The sequence below is a fragment of the Phocoena phocoena genome, chromosome 1 (genome assembly GCF_963924675.1).
Source record: "Phocoena phocoena chromosome 1, mPhoPho1.1, whole genome shotgun sequence".
Taxonomy (NCBI): domain Eukaryota; kingdom Metazoa; phylum Chordata; class Mammalia; order Artiodactyla; family Phocoenidae; genus Phocoena; species Phocoena phocoena.
Window position 1 is genome coordinate 181,592,019 of NC_089219.1, and position 19,726 is coordinate 181,611,744.

The 19,726-nt window shown below is 38.8% G+C and overlaps 1 protein-coding gene and 1 pseudogene across 2 annotated transcripts in view; one reads left to right on the plus strand and one right to left on the minus strand.

Annotated features, from left to right (window-relative positions):
- The window catches only part of LOC136125419 (complement factor H-like), a 120,001-nt gene extending 104,534 nt beyond the window's left edge, over window positions 1–15,467 (plus strand). Inside the window, exons 21-22 of one of the 2 annotated variants that reach the window (XM_065880171.1) lie at window positions 14,637–14,819; window positions 15,271–15,467. In XM_065880171.1, the coding sequence (XP_065736243.1) occupies window positions 14,637–14,819; window positions 15,271–15,467 (380 nt within the window). The remainder of the gene's footprint in view (window positions 1–14,636; window positions 14,820–15,270) is intronic. The other variant, XM_065880175.1, reaches the window with a different exon arrangement.
- A 3,779-nt stretch (window positions 15,468–19,246) lies between these two features.
- Window positions 19,247–19,531, minus strand: LOC136125447 (HIG1 domain family member 1A, mitochondrial pseudogene; annotated as a pseudogene).
- Window positions 19,532–19,726: the final 195 nt, after the last annotated feature.

Here is a 19,726-nt window from a genome sequence, read left to right on the forward strand (position 1 = left end):
GGTAAAAACAAAGCTATACAGACAAAATCACACGCAGAAGCATACACATACACACTCACAAAGAGAAAAAGGGGGAAAAATATATATATATCGCTGCTCCCAAAGTCCACCTCCTCAATTTGGGATGATTCGTTGTCTATTCAGATATTCTACAGATGCAGGGTACATCAAGTTGATTGTGGAAATTTAATCCGCTGCTCCTGAGTCTGCTGGGGGAGAGTTCCCTTTCTCTTCTTTGTTCTCACAGCTCCCAGGGCTCAGCTTTGGATTTGGCCCCGCCTCTGCGTGTAGGTCGCCGGAGGGCGTCTGTTCTTCGCTCAGACAGGACGGGGTTAAAGGAGCCGCTGATTCGGGGGCTCTGGCTCCCTCAGGCCGTGGGGGAGGGAGGGGCACGGATGCGGGGCCAGCCTGCGGTGGCAGAGGCCGGCGTGACCTTGCACCAGCCTGAGGCGCGCCAAGCGTTCTCCTGGGGAAGTTGTCCGGGGATCACGGGGCCCTGGCAGCGGCGGGCTGCACGGGTTCCCGGGAAGCAGGGTGTGGATAGTGACCTGTGCTCGCACACAGGCTTCTTGGTGGTGGCAGCAGCAGCCTTAGCGTCTCATGCCCGTCTCTGGGGTCCGTGCTGATAGCCGCGGCTCACACCCGTGTCTGGAGCTCCTTTAAGCGGTGCTCTTAATCCCCTCTCCTCGTGCACCAGGAAACAAAGAGGGAAGAAAAAGTCTCTTGCCTCTTCGGCAGGTCCAGACTTTTCCCCGGACACCCTTTCGGCTGTCCGTGGTGCACTAGCCCCCTGCAGGCTGTGTTCACGCCGCCACCCCCAGTCCTCTCCCTGCGCTCCGACGGAAGCCCGAGCCTCAGCTCCCAGCCCCAGCCCACCCCGGCGTGGGAGCAGACAAGCCTCTCGGGCTGGTAAGTGCCGGTCGGTACCGATCCTCTGTGCGGGAATCTCTCCGCTTTGCCCTCCGCAGCCCTGTTGCTGCGCTCTCCTCCGTGGCTTCGAAGCTCCCCGCCTCTGCCACCTGCAGTCTCCGCCCGCGAAGGGGCTTCTAGTGTGTGGAAACCTTTCCTCCTTCACGGCTCCCTCCCACTGGTGCAGGTCCCGTCCCTATTCTTTTGTCTCTGTTTATTCTTTTTCCTTTTGCCCTACCCAGGTACGTGGGGAGTTTCTTGCCTTTTGGGAGGTCTGCGGTCTTCTGCCAGCGTTCAGTAGGTGTTCTGTAGGGGCTGTTCCACATGTAGATGTATTTCTGATGTATCTGTGGGGACGAAGGTGATCTCCTCGTCTCATTCTTCTGCCATCTTGAAGCTTCTGTAAAGCTTACACTTTTTAAGCAGACAGTTCAGTGAGTTCTGACAAATGTATTCAGTTGCACAAGCACCGTCTACTCAAGCTATAGACGGTTCTATAATCTGAAGAGGTTCCTGTGCAGACAATCTGCTCCTTCCAACCCTAGCGTCTGGGTCCCTTGATTCGTCTTCTGTGCCTATAGTTTTGCTTTTCTGGAATGAATAGCCACAAACTGGGAATAATCCAAGTGTCCATCAACTGGTGGGTGGATAGTCCTTTGTTCTTTTCTTTTTAAAAAAAAAATTTATTTATTTTTGGTTGTGTTGGGTCTTTGTTGATGCACTCGGGCTTTCTCTAGTTGCGTTGAGTGGGGCTACTCTTTGTTGCAGTGCACAGGCTTCTCATTGTGGTGTCTTCTCTTGTTGGGGAGCACAGGCTCCAGGCGCATGGGCTTCAGTAGTTGTGGCATGCGGGCTCAGTAGTTGTGGCATGCGGGCTCTAGAGTACAGGCTCAGTAGTTGTGGCACATGGGCTTAGTTGCTTCACGGCAGGTGAGATCTTCCCAGATCAGGGCTCGAACCCGTGTCCCTTGCATCGGCAGGCAGATTCTTAATCACTGTGCCACCAGGGAAGTCCCTAGACCTTTGTTCTTATTGGCCAGCTTCTGTTAGTCACATGTTTCACTACTGGAGTTAAAACCATTGATACTTATTCTTCAGTTTCCAATATTATCATATCATCATCAATATACATTTGAGATCTGCATTAACTACAAATCTCTTCTAACCAATTTATGACCTGAATTCAGGTAGCACTTGGCAACATAGTAAATGTATCAATACACATGAAAGAGAACTGAAGTTAGCTGTTTTTCAAGGAGCTATTAATATGGGAAAGAAGATGGAATGCATCCCCCAAAATCCCAATGTTGAAACCGAACCCCCTAATATGATGGGATTACGAGGTATGATCTCTGGAAGGTGGTTAGGATTAAATGAAGTCCTCAGGGTGCAGTCCTTATAAATACGATTGGGGCCCCCATAAGACTAACAATAGCACTTGTTTCCTTTTGCTTCCATTTGTGTTTTTTATACCATGCTATCTCTGAGAACTGATAGAATTTTCTTTGCTGCTCTGTAGCTTCTGGAAGTGGCCATCAGTCTGGGTGTTTCTTGGCTTGCAGCTGCATTATTCTAATCTTTGCCTCTCTGGTCACAAAATATTCTATGTGCTTTGTCTTTACTTGGTATTTTCTTCTTCTTAAGTGGACATCAGTCATATTTCACTGCAGCCCACCATAATGACCTCATCTTCACTTGATTGCATCTTTTAGACACACTCATTCCAAATAAGGTAATACTTTTAAGTCTTGGGTGTAAGGACTCTAAAAAATCTTTTGAGGGACACTGTTCAACACGTAACAATCCACATTGTAGCCTCTCAAATTTTTATCTTCCCCATATGTAAAATATATTCACTCAATCCGAACATCCCCCAAAGTTTTAACCCTTTCCAGCATCAACTCTAAGGCCCAAGTTTCATCTAAATATCTTCTAAATCACTTATGGGGAAGACTCAGTTTCTGGTCCATCCTTGGGCAAAATTCTTATTCATGTGCAACTCTGTGAGCCCAGAAAACAAGTAATATGCTTCCAAAATAAAATGTTAAGACCGATATAGGATAGATATTACCATTATAAGATGGAGAAATAGAAATTTTAAAAAGGGGGTCTCAGGTCTCAAGGAAATCCAAAACCCAGCAGGAGAAATCTCATTAGTTTCCAAGAACAGAGAACACTCCTCTGTGAAATTCATGCTCTGTACTTGGGCCCCCTGGGGTGGCAGCCCCAACTTTTTGAACCACCAGGGAGGCGACCCCACTTTCTCAGCTGAAACAGTCCCTGTTGGCTCAGGCCTCTGTATGCATGGCCCAATCTTTGGAGACTTTCCTCCTTTATTTGCATGAGCCCTGTCCCTTTCGTTCCCTGCTGGAAGCATTTCTGTTAGTATAACATTCTCAAAAATCTTGTCAGTCTCTTGTGCACTAATAGGTACAAGCTCTCAGACGTGAGGGTACATTCCAGATCTTCCCTGGATAATAGTGTTTCTTCTGACTTAGGCTGAGACAATTGCTTGGATCTCAAGTCACATGCGTAACCTTTTAAGCAAAGAATTATCCAGCCTCACTCTGGCCTTGATTGGTGAATACACTATGTGGATAGGCTGAGAGTTTTCAAATCATCTCATGCTGGTTCCTTTTTGCTTGACAGTTCATCCTTCAATTTACATCTTATCTCACATATTTTACTACAAGCAGCAAGAAGAAATCAGGTGGATCTTCCACAGTCAGTTAGGAATCTTCTAAACTAAATATGCAGGGTCATCACTGTGCTGGTTAATTTTGTGCCAACTTGGCTAGACTACACTACTCAGGTGCCTGGTCAAATTATCAGTCTAGATATTTCTGTGAAGGCATTTTAAAGACATGATTAACATCTATTCACAGACTATGAACAAAGCAAAGCACCTTCTGTAATGTGGGTGTACTTCATCCAATCTGTTGAAACCTTTAAGAGAAAACATTGAGCTCCTTCCAGGAAGAAGGAACTCTGCCTCTAGACAGCCTTCAAACTCAAAACTGCAACACATGCCCTTCCTGGGCTTCCAGCCTTCTCCCTGCCCTGCAGGTTCCAGACTTGCCAGCCTGCCCAATCACATGAGCCAATTCCTTAACACAAACCTCAACATCTGTGTTTGTCACTCTGTCATTTCCTGTGTGTGTGTGTTTTACTGATATAGGATATTGCTTCTGTTCTTCTAAAGAGAACTTTGACTACTACAGATTTTGGTAATGAGAGATCCTAAAGAAAGAAAATCTTCAGGATAAATTTTCTAACCTGTTCCTGGGATTTCTGCAATTTATTCTCAAATCTGATATTTTTAACATCACTAATGAATCTACTACCCCTAGGGAAGAGGGCACCAATAGTCCGTGGCATGATGTGACAAGAGAGATACACAAGATATCAACACTGGGTACTTCCAATCATATTTATATGTGGCAAGTATTTGATATCATAGAACATTTTTGTTAAGCTAATGAGAAGAATTGGATTGGTTGGTTGATCTTCATTGCACGAGACAAAGTGGGGAAAGAAAAGGTTGAGCTCAGAGTTCAAATCCACAGTTCAGATGCTGCACAAATGCCCTTAAAGTTTCTCTGTTGACCCTGAAAGAAACCCTTATCTCCTGTATCCCCAGAGCTGAGATCTCTGGAAAGTAAACCCAGAGTCTGATCCTACGAGTAGGTGGATTACAGTGCAAATTAAATTTCCAACTACACGGGATGTCTGATGTTCAAGTGGGAAGGAATGGGGTCCTGAACATTGGTAGGAAAATTGGTCACAAGGAGATGGAAAGAGGTATGTGGATAGATCTCGCTGATGAGCAAAAAAGGTGAGGATATTTATATCCTATGTGATGCTCAGCAAAGACTGATCTCAGCAGATGCAAATTTATGGATCCAGTGGATAGGGTGACCTCTTTGATGGATTCCAGTCAGACTCTGTCCCCAGCCACTGCTGTCATTTCCTGGTGGGGTCATGTACAATGGCCATGGTAATAGGAATGGAGGTGATCTGTGGGATCAGAAACATGGACTTCCTATCCCCAAAGCCTATCTGATTAGCCACTGCTGAGGGCCCCGTCTCCTAGCAGCAGAGATCAGATGAGTTTTTGGTGAGGCACAATCCCTTGGGTGATCAGCCAGTCACCTGATGGCAGGTTGATTACTTTGGACACTTCCATCATGGAAGGAGCTGTGTTTTGTTCTTCCTGAAATAGATACTCAGCCTGGGAATGGATTTGCCTTCCCTACACACAAACCTCTGCCAAATCAACCCTCCGTGCACTTATCCACATAGCGGTAATCCACACATCATTGCTTCTGATCAAGGAACTCACATGACAGCAAATGAAATGCAGCAATAGCCTACATTTTTGGAATTTACAAAAATTCAAAGAATTTTCTTGGGTCATGTTCAAAACATAAACTAGGGCTTCCCTGGTGGCACAGTGGTTGAGAATCTGCCTGCTGGTGCAGGGGACACAGGTTCAAGCCCTGGTCTGGGAGGATCCCACATGCCGCGGGGCAACTGGGCCCGTGAGCCACAACTACTGAGCCTGCGCGTCTGGAGCTTGTGCTCCTCAGCAAGAGAGGCCGCGATAGTGAGAGGCCCGCGCACCGCGATGAAGAATGGCCCCCGCTTGCCACAACTAGAGAAAGCCTTCGCATGGAAACGAAGACCCAATACAGCAAAAATAAATTAATTAATTAATTAATAAACTCCTACCCCCAACAACTTCTTTAAAAAACAAAAAAAAACCCCATAAACTAATTGGGAAAAATTGACATCTTTATAATGTTAAACATTCCAATCCAAGTTCATCATGTTCTCCTTCCTTGATTTGTCTTTTAATATTTTTCTCAGCAATGTTTTGCAGTTTTCAGTGTAGCTGTCTTAAAATATTTTGTCAAAAAAAAAAATATTTTGTCAAATGTATTTCTTAATACAGTTTTTAGAGTATTTATAAAAGGTGGTGTCCTTTATAATATTTTTTCAATTTTGGTTTCTGTATAAAGTTTTGTATATATTATTTCTAATAGCCTTTTTTGTAGAATCCTTAATTTTTAAATATTACATAATTATGTTTTACTCTGTCCTTACATGCCTCTTTTTCTTTTGCCTTGGTGAATTCAACATTATCTGAATTATTTATTATTATAAAATACTCTTCATTATTCTCTGATAACCCTCTTTTGAATTCTATTTTATTTGATATTGGAACTTCAGCCCATAAATGCTATGTGGATTTAGTAGATAATTTAAGGAATAACGTGAAGATTATCGGGAATTTCCCTGGTGAGGCTTCATGGATTTCTCCTCTCACACAGCAGATGTCCTGCCTGCCCCACACACAGGTCCCTAAATTGTCACAAAAAACAAACTCTTGCTTCCTCCTGGAGTTCAACCACTCATCACCATGTGTATGTGAGTGTGTTCTAAGTTCAGAAAATGGGTAAATACGGATCTCACAGTTTGGTTCCATTCTTTCAGAGGTTGGACACTTTCTATTTTCTGCTAGCTTTTACTCTCAAGCAGTCACTGTTATAATTTGTGTTAGCAAATAATTTTTATTCATAGAAAGTTTAGTTTGATATAAGCTATTTTGCTATTCTAGAAGTCTTAATTACATATATTAATAAATTATTTTATATTTTGAAACTATTGTAGTTATATTAAGAAAATAAATAAATAATTTCAATGCGTTAACTCTCTGACATCTGCGACTGGTTTTTCTTTTCCTTTATAGTAATACTATATTTTCCATATTAATTATCTGTTTGAAAGCAATTCTCTTACATTAAAGAATTGTATTTTACATTACGTTGAATAGAATTGACTGTATAAATATTTATATATAAATAAAATAGAGAATAAGTGTAATTAAGTTAGTGAAAGACCAGGTGAGGATTTTTGAGTTATATTCCTATGACAAAAGGGATATCATTGTGTGCATCTGAATATTAAAAAAAAAAAAGAAGGTGCCTCAATCATATGAAAAAATATTTAATGCCAAGAATATGCTGAAACTCTTGTACTCACTAGTGTGATCCTACATAAGTTAAAAAAAAAAAATCAGTGCTTCCCTAAGCACAAGAAAATACAGATGATAGAATAAGATCCAAATACACGTTGGTTTTCCTAGACCCCTAAGCAAAGAAGCTGGATGAAGGTAAATAAAAGACATGAGAAAGTGATAGTGACATGGACTCAGTTATTCACATATGATTCACCTGGTTGAGAAAGAACTCCACCTATTTTAAAGAAGTGTTTACTTTAACAATTAGTGTTTTATATCACTTCTGGAGCCCGCCTATTACTGTCCCCCAAAAAGGTTGTACAAGTACTTATCAAGGAATGAATTTAAGATATTGTTGTGAAACCACTACCCGTAATTCAGGGATTTTGCAAAGCTGTTTGAACTTTGATATATACTAAGTGACCTCAGTTAACTAGCGTCATAGTAATGTCCTTAAGTTCAGAGTCACATTTGACAAACTGCTAAACAACCAAACAACACAACTGGAATATTTGTATGAACGTGCCTTTGGGAATATATAACATGCTGTTACTATTCAATGTCATCCTGACCCTGTGGGTTTCCTGAGCTCATGCACAAGGTAAGTTGAAACACTTCTGAACACTCAGCTTCCCTCTTGAATGTAACTCCACGTTTTATCTACTTTCACCTGTCTTTATGTTTTAATGATAGACTAATAGGAATTGTCTGTATTGTGTCATCATGATAGAGTGTAACCTCACAGGAAAATTATCTCATATTCTCTTAAGGGAAAATGCAAAAAAATTATGTTTTTTCTGTTTTTTGAATTCCACAGCAAAAGGACTCTCAACGCTGATTATAAAGATAAGTGAATATGCTCACACAACATTAGGAAAAAAGTCACAGGCTAGCTTCTGACTTCAAAATGGATGGAGGTTTCTTATTTTTAATACAAGGAAATATTTGGGAGTGATGGATATCTTTATAATCTTGCATATGGTGATAGTTTTATGGATTCATAGGTCAAAACTCATTAAATCAGGCATTTCAAATATATTTAGTTTACTGTGTTTTAATTATAATTTCATACAGCTGTTAAAAGTCATTGACATCATGATCAATTTAATATTTGAATAAAATAAACAGCAGGTTAAAAGAAGTATCTATTTCAACAAAAAGTATAGTAAATTCTTAATTCCAGTGGAATGACAATTAATTTTACTTTACATTTCTGAGGTCAGAAGTAATTGTTGGGCAAATAAATAATTTTTACAGCGTTAACCCTAGCACATTGTTCATTGATGTGTTTTCTCATTTATAGTGAAATTTTCTATATTAATTTACCTGAATGCAATTGTTCTATGTCAAAAATTATCTTTTATAACATAACAAATATTGTGGATCCTTTCACTTATCTTTAAATTAAGGAGCACTTTATTTTTGTATATTAATTCTAATTTTACATGTACACATCTTTAAGATTTCATTGACACAATTATGTTTATTTCATTCTTTTACAACGCTGTGGATCCATCATGATACCTTTTTAAAGTGTCTTATTTCTTTTAAAATCAAAATCTCCTTTCCAAGTTATTGTTAACAAAACCTCTAATATGCTTGAGGATTTCTCATTGCACCATTTATGATTAGAATACAAAACACTATTTGTTATTTTTAATTTACAAGAAGAGTGAATCTAAATAATTTTTTGCATGGTTGGTTTTGTATGCTATTTAAGTCTATATTTGGGCAATTTCTTTTATCAGCCACAACAATAACAATACAACAACGATTCCTGTCCAATGTAAACTATTCTCATTCACTGAACTCTTTCTAAAAGTAACCTTTGAGCTGAAAGTCCCATAAGCTTGGGTTGCAACAAGGTTTTTCAACAGAGAATGGAAGCCATTTTGTGGAAGCACACCTGTGTGTAAATAGAAACATCTTTGTGTATTTAGTGGATGGACACAGGTTGAATTCTGTCCTCCAAAATTCATATGTTGAAGTTCTAACTCCCAGGAGCTCAGGATGTGTCTGTACATGAAGGTACGGCCTTTAAAGAGGTAATTTAAGTTAAAATGAGGTCATTATGATGGGCTCCGATTCAATAAATTGGGTGTCAGAATCAGAGGAGGAAATTAGGACACAGACCCATAGAGGGAAAACCTCGTGAAGACACAGGGAGAAGGTGGTCATCTACAAGCCAAGGAGAGAGACCACAGAAGAAAGCAGCCGTTCTGATACCTTGATCTTGGACCTCTCACCTCTAGAATTGTGAGAAAATAAATTTCTTTGTTTTAAGCTTCCCCATCTATAGTACTTTGTATGGCAGCCCAAGCAAATAAGTACAATCATACTTACACATTTTGAGTGTACAGTAATAATCAAAAATTATTTTTCTATTTTCCACTCAAGTATATTTAAATTCTTACATACATATTTTTAGAGGACATTCATCACCAGTTAGTAATTATATCTTAGTGGTTTTTTGTTGCTAATATTTTTCCTTTATGAATATTTTACATTCAAATTGTCTTCGCTGAAAAGGTTAGACATAGTCATATATACATATATGACTATATGTATATGAATATATATATTCATATGTGAATGTATATTTGTTCGTATATGTCTCCTATGCAACATGTGACGCGGACTGGGAGAGGAGGGATGGAAGGGGCTGAGATGCTGGGGAATCTCTGTGGAAGACACAGGAAGAAGAGGCACAAGAAATGAAAGGAGAACTACAGACAGTCCTCCCATCCCTCCAGAAGCAAACGTCTTAGATCTGGGAGGTTTACTACATAGAACCACTTTTGTTCTCTTCCTCAGCGTTTACATTTTTCTGTGTGATTTTAATCTTGAAAATGCTTCCAAAGAACTTAAACATCCTGAACTCCTCAAGTACCTATGTACTCTTAGTTATACATTGTCCCAGATCTTGGTCACTAATGCAAGTGGAATAATGAAGCTAAATAGAATAATAAATTCAACAATGGGATTATTAACATAAGTAGAACTATTCATTAATGTAGGATACTATTTCTTTGCTTAAGGAAGAACATGTGATTTTCCAGAGATAAAACATGGAACCATATATGATGAAAACAGTTATAAACAAATCTTCCCAGTTGACATAGGGAAATATTTCTACTACACTTGTGATCACAGCTTTGTGTCACCTTCACAATTACTCTGGAATCGAATAATCTGTACACGTGAAGGATGGTCACCAAAACCAAAGTATCTCAGTGAGTAAACACCCTCCTCATTGTCCGGATGAATTATCCAGTGTGTTCAGTGAGCGGAGAGGCTCTGCCTGAAGGCATCACAGAGCCTGGACAGTTATAGCAGCGGGAACCAGAGGGGCCAGCAAAGATGATCTATGTCATTGCTCGTTGTGAGAAGCTGTTTGTAGAAAGTAGCTTTACAGATGTAAATTTTTTCTATATTCGTCTTAATTACTGGCATGGCATTTTAATTTTTTACATGCATGGCCTAATTTTTTTTTTTTTTTTGCATGGCCTAATTTTTAAGAAACAAAAATTTTTTACTTGATTTCTCTTCTGAAGTTTGCAAAATGTAATGCTCTTTCATTGCAAGATTTGTATCTGTCATCTTTTGGCTTTTAGGACGGTGCTTTTTCCCTTGGGTGGAAAATGGTCATTCTGCATCTTCAGGACAAACACACCAGGAAGGTGACACTGTACAAATTTGTGTGTGACACTGGCTACAGCCTCCCAAATAATCGGAGCAACGTTACATGTGCAGAAGGTGGCTGGTCCTCCTCTCCTAAATGCAGTCGTGGCTGTAAGCAAAACACTGTCCTCTGGGATCTTGTTTTCTTTTATGTTTTATGGAGAGATAACAGTATTTAGTATATTCACTATTGCTGTTTCTACTATTATCACCTTTTCAGTAACAGGGTTCCAACTGTGTCTAGGTAGACATGCAAATATCTGGATCATCACTAGAAAATCATCTTGTCTAGTTACATAAATTAATGTAGGTACTAATAGAAAACAATAGCCAAGTACACAGTGAAAAACTATAATTCTCACATTATATAGTTTCTTCAGTGTTTTTTGTTTGTTTGTTTGTTTTTTTGCGGTACGCGGGCCTCTCACTGCTGTGGCCTCTCCCGTTGCGGAGCACAGGCTCCGGACGCGCAGGCTCATCGGCCATGGCTCACGGGCCCAGCCACACCGCGGCACGTGGGATCTTCCCGGACTGGGGCTCGAACCCGTGTCCCCTGCATCGGCAGGCGGACTCTCAACGACTGCGCCACCAGGGAAGCCCCCTTCAGTGTATTTTTTAATCAGAATCAACAAACTTGATAATACATATTGTGCTGCTTCTCAAATATACAGCATTTAAAATATAATTCCTAATAATTTCACATAATATAACAATGCATCAAAAGAAGCAAGTCAAAATATGGTTTTCTCATGATGCTTTAAAACGTAGCACAGTTTAATTCTGACAAGGTCTTTTGGCAAGTTAGTGAATGATTCAAAGGAAGGAGACAAAGGGAGAGAAGAAAACTAGCCTTTTTTAGGTGTGCAAAACCAAATTTATAAAATTGAAAATTTCAGTTACCACATATGGCTTTTACTTTACTTCAACTTAAGATAAGTCTATTTATAATTCTGCTGAAATATGCCATCCACATTGTTTGATGATCTTTCCTATTATGATGTATGTGTGTTTTCCATACCTCTAAGTAATTCTCTGAAACTGTCTAACTGGAAATATTGTCAGATCCCATAGGTAAGAGCTCAGACCTCCAAGACTGCTCTCCCACCCCGCCCCCTTCAGAATTCAATCACAAGTCCAGCTTGTCATCTGTGCTTCTGTTTACTGGCTATACATTAGAGGTTCCTGGGACTTCCTCTTCAGGTTCAATTAATTTGCTAGAGTGGCTCATAGAACTTAAAGAAACATTTGATTTACCAGATTCCCAGTTTAAGGAATATAACTCAGCAACACGCAGATGGAAGAGATGCACAGGGCAAGATACATGGAAAGGTGCAGAGTTTCCATGCCCTCCTAGTGGCCACTCTCCCAGCACGTCCACATGTTCGTCTGCTAGGAATCTCTTAAAATCCCATTCTTTTGGTGTTTTATGGAGGCTTATCACAGGGGCAAATTGATTAACCCATTGGCCATCGGCAGTTGATGCAATCTGCAGCCCCTCTTCCCTCCCTGGAGGTCAGGGGTGTGGGACTGAATCTTCTAACATTCTCTTCACAAGGTGGCTCCCTTGGCAACCAGCTTAGGTGCTTTCCATTGCATATATACAATGGAATACCACTCAGCCATAAAAAAGAATGAAATAGTGCCATTTGCAGCAACATGGATGGACCTAGAGAATATTATCCTTAGTGAAATACGTTAGACAGAGAAAGACAAATACTGTATGATATCATTTTATATGTGGAATCTAAAAAATAATACAACTGAATGTATATGCAAAGTAGAAACATACTTACAGATATAGAAAACAAACTAGTGGTTACCAAAGGGGAAAAGGAAGTCAGGAGGAACAAATTAGAGGTGTGGGATTAAGGGATACAGACTACTATGTACAAAACAGATACGTGACAATGATATACTGTATAGCACAGGGAATTATAGTCATTGTCTTAACCTATAAGAGTATAATCTGCAAAAATATTGAATCACTACGCTGTACACCTGAAACTAACACAGTATTGGAAACCAACTACACCTCAATTTAAAACAACAAAAAATCTGATCATCCTGCTTGTTGGTGAGGATGAGAATCAACTGGAACTCTTACACATCGTTAATGGGAATGTAAGATGGCACAATCACCCTGAAAACCAGTATGGTAGTTTCTTGTAGATTCAGTCAAGCACATATCAGATAGCCCAGCAATTTTACTTTTAGGTATATATCAGGAAATAGTAAATATATGTCCATTCAAAGACTTGAGTTCAAGTGTTCCTAAATAGCTCTATCATAGCTGCCACAACCTGGAAACACTCCAGAAGTCACTCAACAGAGGATAAAATGGGTAAACATATTTTATATCCACAGAAAGCTACCCTGCTCCACAATAGAAGGGAGTGACCTAGTGATGCAAGACACCACATAGAAGAATGGGTCTGACATTGGATGAAATAAAGCAGCCAGATTTAAGAGAAAGCACGCTGTATGAATCCATGATACAAAGTTGTAGGAAGGCAAAATTATAGTGACAGAAAGAACATGGGCTTCCTAGCGGAAGAGAGTTGGGGGAGGTGGAGTAGAAAGGAAACAACAGACTTTTAAAGGAAGATGAAAACTGCCTCTAGTTTGGTTGGGTTTGTGGTTACACAGGTGTACACATTGTCACATCATTGGTCCACATGCTAATATGTGTGGATCTTATTGTATGTAATTCATATCTGAATAAAGGTGATTTTAAAAATGAGCACTTGGAAACCAAAGATATAGCTGTCCAAAATATTGTAATGTGATTGAGTCACTAGAAGCCATAGAAATCTGCCTAAATAGGAAATTAAAAGTGAGAGAATATATAAAATTATTAGAAACTAGAAGCTGCAGACAGAAAGAAGAGAAAAAAATTATAAAATATAAAAATAGCACAAAGGAGAGAGCAATGTCAACAAGATAAAGGATAAGACATCTCTCCTGGTATCCCACCTTCAACAATAATAATTTAGCATCTATCCACAAAATCCCCTTTATGGGAGATGCGGCACCCAGGTTCCAGGAGATTGTGAAACCCCAGGGGTGCAGTCCAAGCACAAGGACAGGTGTCTTGTTCCCTCCCAGTGTGGGTGAAAGTCTAGACTGAACACTTGGCCCCTGTTGATCAAGGTAGGGAGAGGGTTGGTCTCAGGTTTCTTCAATGGTGTTTTTCTGGAGTGAATCCTGTACTGTGAAAAAATGTTTCTCTTGCTAGGCTGATCATTTCCTGCACCTTTGGCTAAAGGAAGCAAAGTCTTCCTGGGACATTTTTTTGTGTGTTAATTTTGCCTGAGCATGAGATCATTTCTGGGTTGTGGTCTCAGTGCCCAGTCCAGGATACATACAAGGCAAAGTGAAAACTCAGACAACTCACTGCAGTGTAACTCCTTGAATCCCAAGGTCACTAAAAGATCTACTTCTTTTCTGCACCCTTCACAACATCTTACGTTGGTCTTTATAATACATTCAGGATTTTTAGTTAACAGAGGGAATATTTAGCAGAAGAAATAAATAAGCAGAAATGTTCCTGTCTCATTTTGTCCAGAACAGGAAGCCAGAAATTCCCTTTCACATTATACACATTTGTAATTCTTTGAATTTTATTTAAAAAGCTGATGTTTCTCTTGTAATAAAAATGAAAATCAATAAAAAAAATTACCAGAGATTCAATAGCCACTGCAGTATGCTTAATATATAAGACCAAGAAACTTTCTTTGTTTATCTTAGCTATCCATCTCTCTAGCATATATTCATTAAGGAAAACATCTTTAAATACCAGAATACTGCAAAGCAGACATATTTGTTAATGTCTTATGTGTGCTTTCATGTGGGGTGAAAGGAAGGGCTTAAAATGTGACTCTCAGTTTAAGTGATTAAACTTTTTTCAGTGAATCATTTCTGTCATCAGAAATCACAAGTCTTGATATTACAGATTGTTCTATACTTTTATTTACTTTCTTTAACCTGTGTTTGTCTTTGGTCTCTCAATCAAATTATTTTTCAGACTCTCAAGGAAAATGTGGGCCTCCCCCACCAATAGACAATGGAGACATTACGTCATTCCCGGCAACATTATATCCTCCAGGATCGACAGTTGAGTACCAATGCCAGTCCTACTATGAACTTCAGGGAAACAGATGCATAGTATGTCAGAATGGAGAGTGGTCAGAACCACCAAAATGCTTAGGTAAATATTTTAATCTTCTCATGGATCCTGGGAAAATCAGCTTACTTGGTATAATATTTTGCTGTTTATAATAGAATTTTTATGGATTAACAATTCTATTGAATGCTTGGCTAACAAATATTAATATGTGAGAAAATAAAGTTTGAAAAATTCTTGTTCAAGCAACTATAGCAATGAAAGGTTATTTAATAAAAGCTCTTAATGTGATAGTGGCATTATGAATCTTTTATTATAACACCTAATTATTAAATTAAACATAGTACCTCATTTTTATATCATTAATTGTTTAAAACGATGGAATCTACATAATGGATTTTCAATGAGTTGGTTTAGAAAATATTTTGAGAATGAAATCCTGGACCAGTGTAAAAGATTCTACTGGAAAGTCTGAAATTCTATGGAAAATATTTGTATGCTACTTAATGCTTTTTGTTGATTTTTTTAACTTCAGATGCATGTGTAATTTCAGAAGAAATTATGAAAAAACATAACATCCAGTTAAAATGGAGACTTGATAAAAAACTTTATTCTAAAACAGATGAGATTATTGAATTTATGTGTAAACATGGATATCATCCAAGGACACCTAACTATACATTTCGAGCAACATGTCAGAAAGGAAAACTGATGTATCCTACTTGTGGATGAAACAGTAGTTAAAACGCAGTTGTAAAATTGAAATATGTACCTGCATTCAGAATTTTTCATTATTAATCCAATTCTCAGTTTCTTTTACCAAGTAAATAAGAATTTGTGTTAAGTATTATGTGGATGATGTAATTATAATCTGGGAGACCAATGAATCACTTCTTAAAAGTACTTCATTAAAACCTGGCAAACCAAAATGCTATGTGTCCTGTTCACAAAACATCTGTGGCAAGAAATTAGATGCAATCACTTCAGTGCCTCCTTCCATCCATCATTCTCCTAACTTTCTCGAAGCTTTCTCTGTAAATTCTGAGGCCTTCTGAGATTGTTTCAGAAGAAATGGAAAAAAATGCTCGTCTCCATCTTCAAAATAATATCGCTTCACAAACACGTAAAAAGCAATCTGTGTCATACCTATGTTAGTAATTAGATCTAGTTATTACTTACCTTTGCTTATCGATCAATAGATAAATATACCAAAAAATGATGAAATCCGTGTTCTTCTACAAGATGTCTATCTAGCACATGTAATAAACAAGTCATAAGGAGGAGTTAGAATCTAATTGGGTATATATCTATCCTGTTGACATAAAAAGTGGTTTAAAAAATCCAATATGAAGTATAAACACACAAACACTATGCTCTGATACTGAATAAAGGTTTATAGAACAAAGATTGGTAGGAAGTACAATAAAATATTTTTTAAAACTACAGTTGAATTTAGAAATAATAGGGGTAAGAGGTGGTGTTTAACTCCTTTAGACTTATGTGAATTCTAAACTTATTAACCTTTAAAGTATATATACCACCTTTGAATATTTTATTTTAAATAAGGATATATATATACAGCAGGACAATACATACTAAGAATTGTAAAGACCTCTTTGGTACTGACCTTCAGACCTAATAACATTTTCATGAGTTTGCTGGTATAGAGAGTTTCAGAAATATTCAATCACAAGAGTCTGAAATGTGATCTTTATGTTTTTAATTTCAAACAGCATAGCTAAAAATCAGTTGACTAGAAACATTTTAAATTTCTACCAAAAACGAACACTTGAAGATGAAAATAAATATATAAATAATTTAAAATATTTTAGGTAATACCTTGTTACTGTTTTGTGTAAATATCCATTACTATACACTGTTACAAATTTTTTTCCTGTGATAAGAAAATTTAAGATCTACTATCTAAGCAACTTTCATATATACGATACAGTATTATTAACTATAGTTACCTGCTGTGTGTTACATTTCAATGAATAATTTTTTTTACAGCTGAAAGTTTGTACTTTTTCTTTACCCATTTTGCCCAACCCCCCATTCCACTTCCAGACTCTGGCAACCACTAATCAATTCTCAGTATCCATGAGCTCAGTTTTGAGTTGGTTTAATTGTCTTTTGGTTTTGTTTTTAGATTCCACATGTAAGTAAGATCATATGTTGTCTTGCTCTGACTTATTTCACTGAGCATAATGCCCTCAAGGTGCATCCATGTTTTCACAAATGGCAAAATTTCATTCTTTTTAAGGCTGGATAATATTCCATAGAATACATATACCACATGCTCTTTATCCATTCCGCCATCTGTAATACTTACGTTGCTTCCATATCTTTACTGTTGTAAATAATGTAGCAATGAACATTGCATGTATCTTTTTTCTTTTTTTAAAAAATTTATTCATTTAGTTTTGGCTGCATTGGGTCTTTGTTGTGGTGCGTGAGCTTCTTATTGCAGTGGCTTCTCTTGTTGCAGAGCACAGGCTCTAGGCACGTGGGCTTCAGTAGTGTGGCATGCGGGCTCAGTAGTTGTGGCTCGTGGGCTCTAGAGCACAGGCTCAGTAGTCCTGGCGCATGGGCTTAGTTGCTCCGCGGCATTTGGGATCTTCCCGGTCCAGGGCTCGAACCCATGCTCCCTGCATTGGGAGGCAGATTCTTAACCACTGCACCACCAGAGAAGCCCCCATGTATCTTTTTGAATTAATATTTTCATTTTCTTCAGATAAATACTCAGAAGTAGAATTGCTGGATCATACGGTAGTTCTATTTTTAATTTTTTGATAAACCTCCATACTGTTTACCATAGTGGCTGAACCAACTTGCATTCCACCAACAGTGCATGAAGGTTCCCTTTTCTCCATATCCTTGATAGCACTTGTGAACTTTGTCTTTTTAATGATAGCCATTCTGGCAGGTGTAAGGTGACATCTTACTGTGGTTTTGATCTCTTCATCTGGCTCTTGATTTGTAGCCTTTAATGTCCTTTGGAATAAGCTGATAATCCAGTGAGTAAAAGGGTTTTTCTGAGCCTCATAAGCCATTTTAGTAATTAGTCAAACCCAAGAAGGGGAAGATGGGAACTTCAGATTTATAGCCAGTCAGTCAGAAGCACAGGTACAACCTGGCCCTATAACTGGTGTATGAAGTAGAGAGTGATCTTGTGGGACTGAGCCCTTTACCTGTGGAATCTGATTTTATCTCTGGGTAGTGTCAGAATTAAATTGATTTCTTGGACACCTTGTTGATGTCTGGGAATTGCTTGCTGGTGTTGGAAAGCCTTCAGACAGGCACACAACCACATTGGAACTTTTAGTGGACATCATTGTCCCTCCTGATGATAGAGGAAAAACTTTCAGCTTTTCATTGTTAAATATTATATTAGCTGTGTACTTGTCATATGTAGCCGTTATGTTGAGGTATGTTCTGTCTATACCCAATTAATTGACAGCCTTAACATAAATGGATGTTGAATTTTGTTAAATGCTTTCTCTGCATCTATTGCAATGATCATATGATTTTTATCCTTCTTTTGTGTGTGTGTGTGTGTGTGTGTGTGTGTGTGTTCACTTACTTTAATAACACTACATTTACCATGTCATCACCATGGAATGTAAATTCAGGTTAGACAAGAGAATTTCACAAGTACAACAAAGCATTCTGTAGTATACCAAAGTTTGTATAATGTCTGACCAAACCAGCTTGCTCATAAATCACTTCCACTATAGGCAATTTATTTAGTTTAACATTTATGACTCTTTCAGAGAAAATAAACAGATTGCACACATTTAAAAAGTATGTTTCATTTACCTTTGCATTAGCACTTAAAATACACCCTTCTATTTCAAAATGCCATTTAAAATTATTCTAATATAACAGCAGCAAACTATAATTCTGCAATTACAAAAGAGCTAAACGGGGGTCTACAGTTAAGTTATTCTCCTGTTTACAGCTATGATTCTGAAACAGATACTACTTCAAAGCAGCTGTTACCAGCTCTTTAGGTTTGGTTTAAAAACACACACATAGTTGCCGGGAGGTTTATAATGTTGTATTCCGTGCACTGTTCTGAAAGCGTTCTTCAAGAGCCAGCCAGCCCTTAAAAACAGTACTCAGTCCACAAGGTAGTCAGAAAGAGTTAAATTAAGTGGGGTAGATAGGACTCCTCCATTACATCAAAAGCATATGACATTCAGCAGCAACTGGGAGCATGTTGTCCTCTTTACAACTAATTTTATCAGAAGAGTTTAAGAAGGCGGACATTGTACGACTATCAAGTGCATTTAAAAGTGACATGTTTTTGTGCTAATCTGACTCCCCTGAATGACCTAGCTAGTGAACGAGCCACCAGGCAAATCAAGCCTGCAAGAAAGGGAGCCAGTATTCAAATTACCATGTTATTGTCCGACCCACAGAATTTATTTTCAACATAAACATATAACCTCAATATGAGATGTCTAACTAAAGCAAGCGCCACCAAGACCAAGACAGCATCTCCTCTTCTAAGGTTTAGGTTCTGCCCCGAATTCTTGATACATGGAATAGCCCATACCAAAAGCCGTCGCTCCCACAACAAAGCCTTGGGCTGCCACGCGCACGTGGATCAGGTGAAGAGACATTTAGTATTGCCCCTGCTCTTCAATCTCTATATATAATCCATATGCAGCGATTGCTGCAAAACCTGCCATTGCAGTGGGGACAAATGGTGCCTCTCTAGCTTTTCGGATAAGTTTAGATCCCTGATCTTCATCATATGAAGAAAGAGGAACATCTGTGTCACTTGACATAGTGATTGAAGAATCTTCCTTCCTAGGGCCAGAGAGGGTCGCCAAAGGTGGAAGGGAATAGCTGCCCGGGGAGAAGATGAAGCCGATTGCAGGAAGGTGGTTTGGTTTTACGCCCTCCTCTCAGCCCTTCAACTTTCCTTCCCTCTCTTCTTGTGACCTTGTCAGGACCCCATGGGCGGAGCGCCCGCCCTCTCA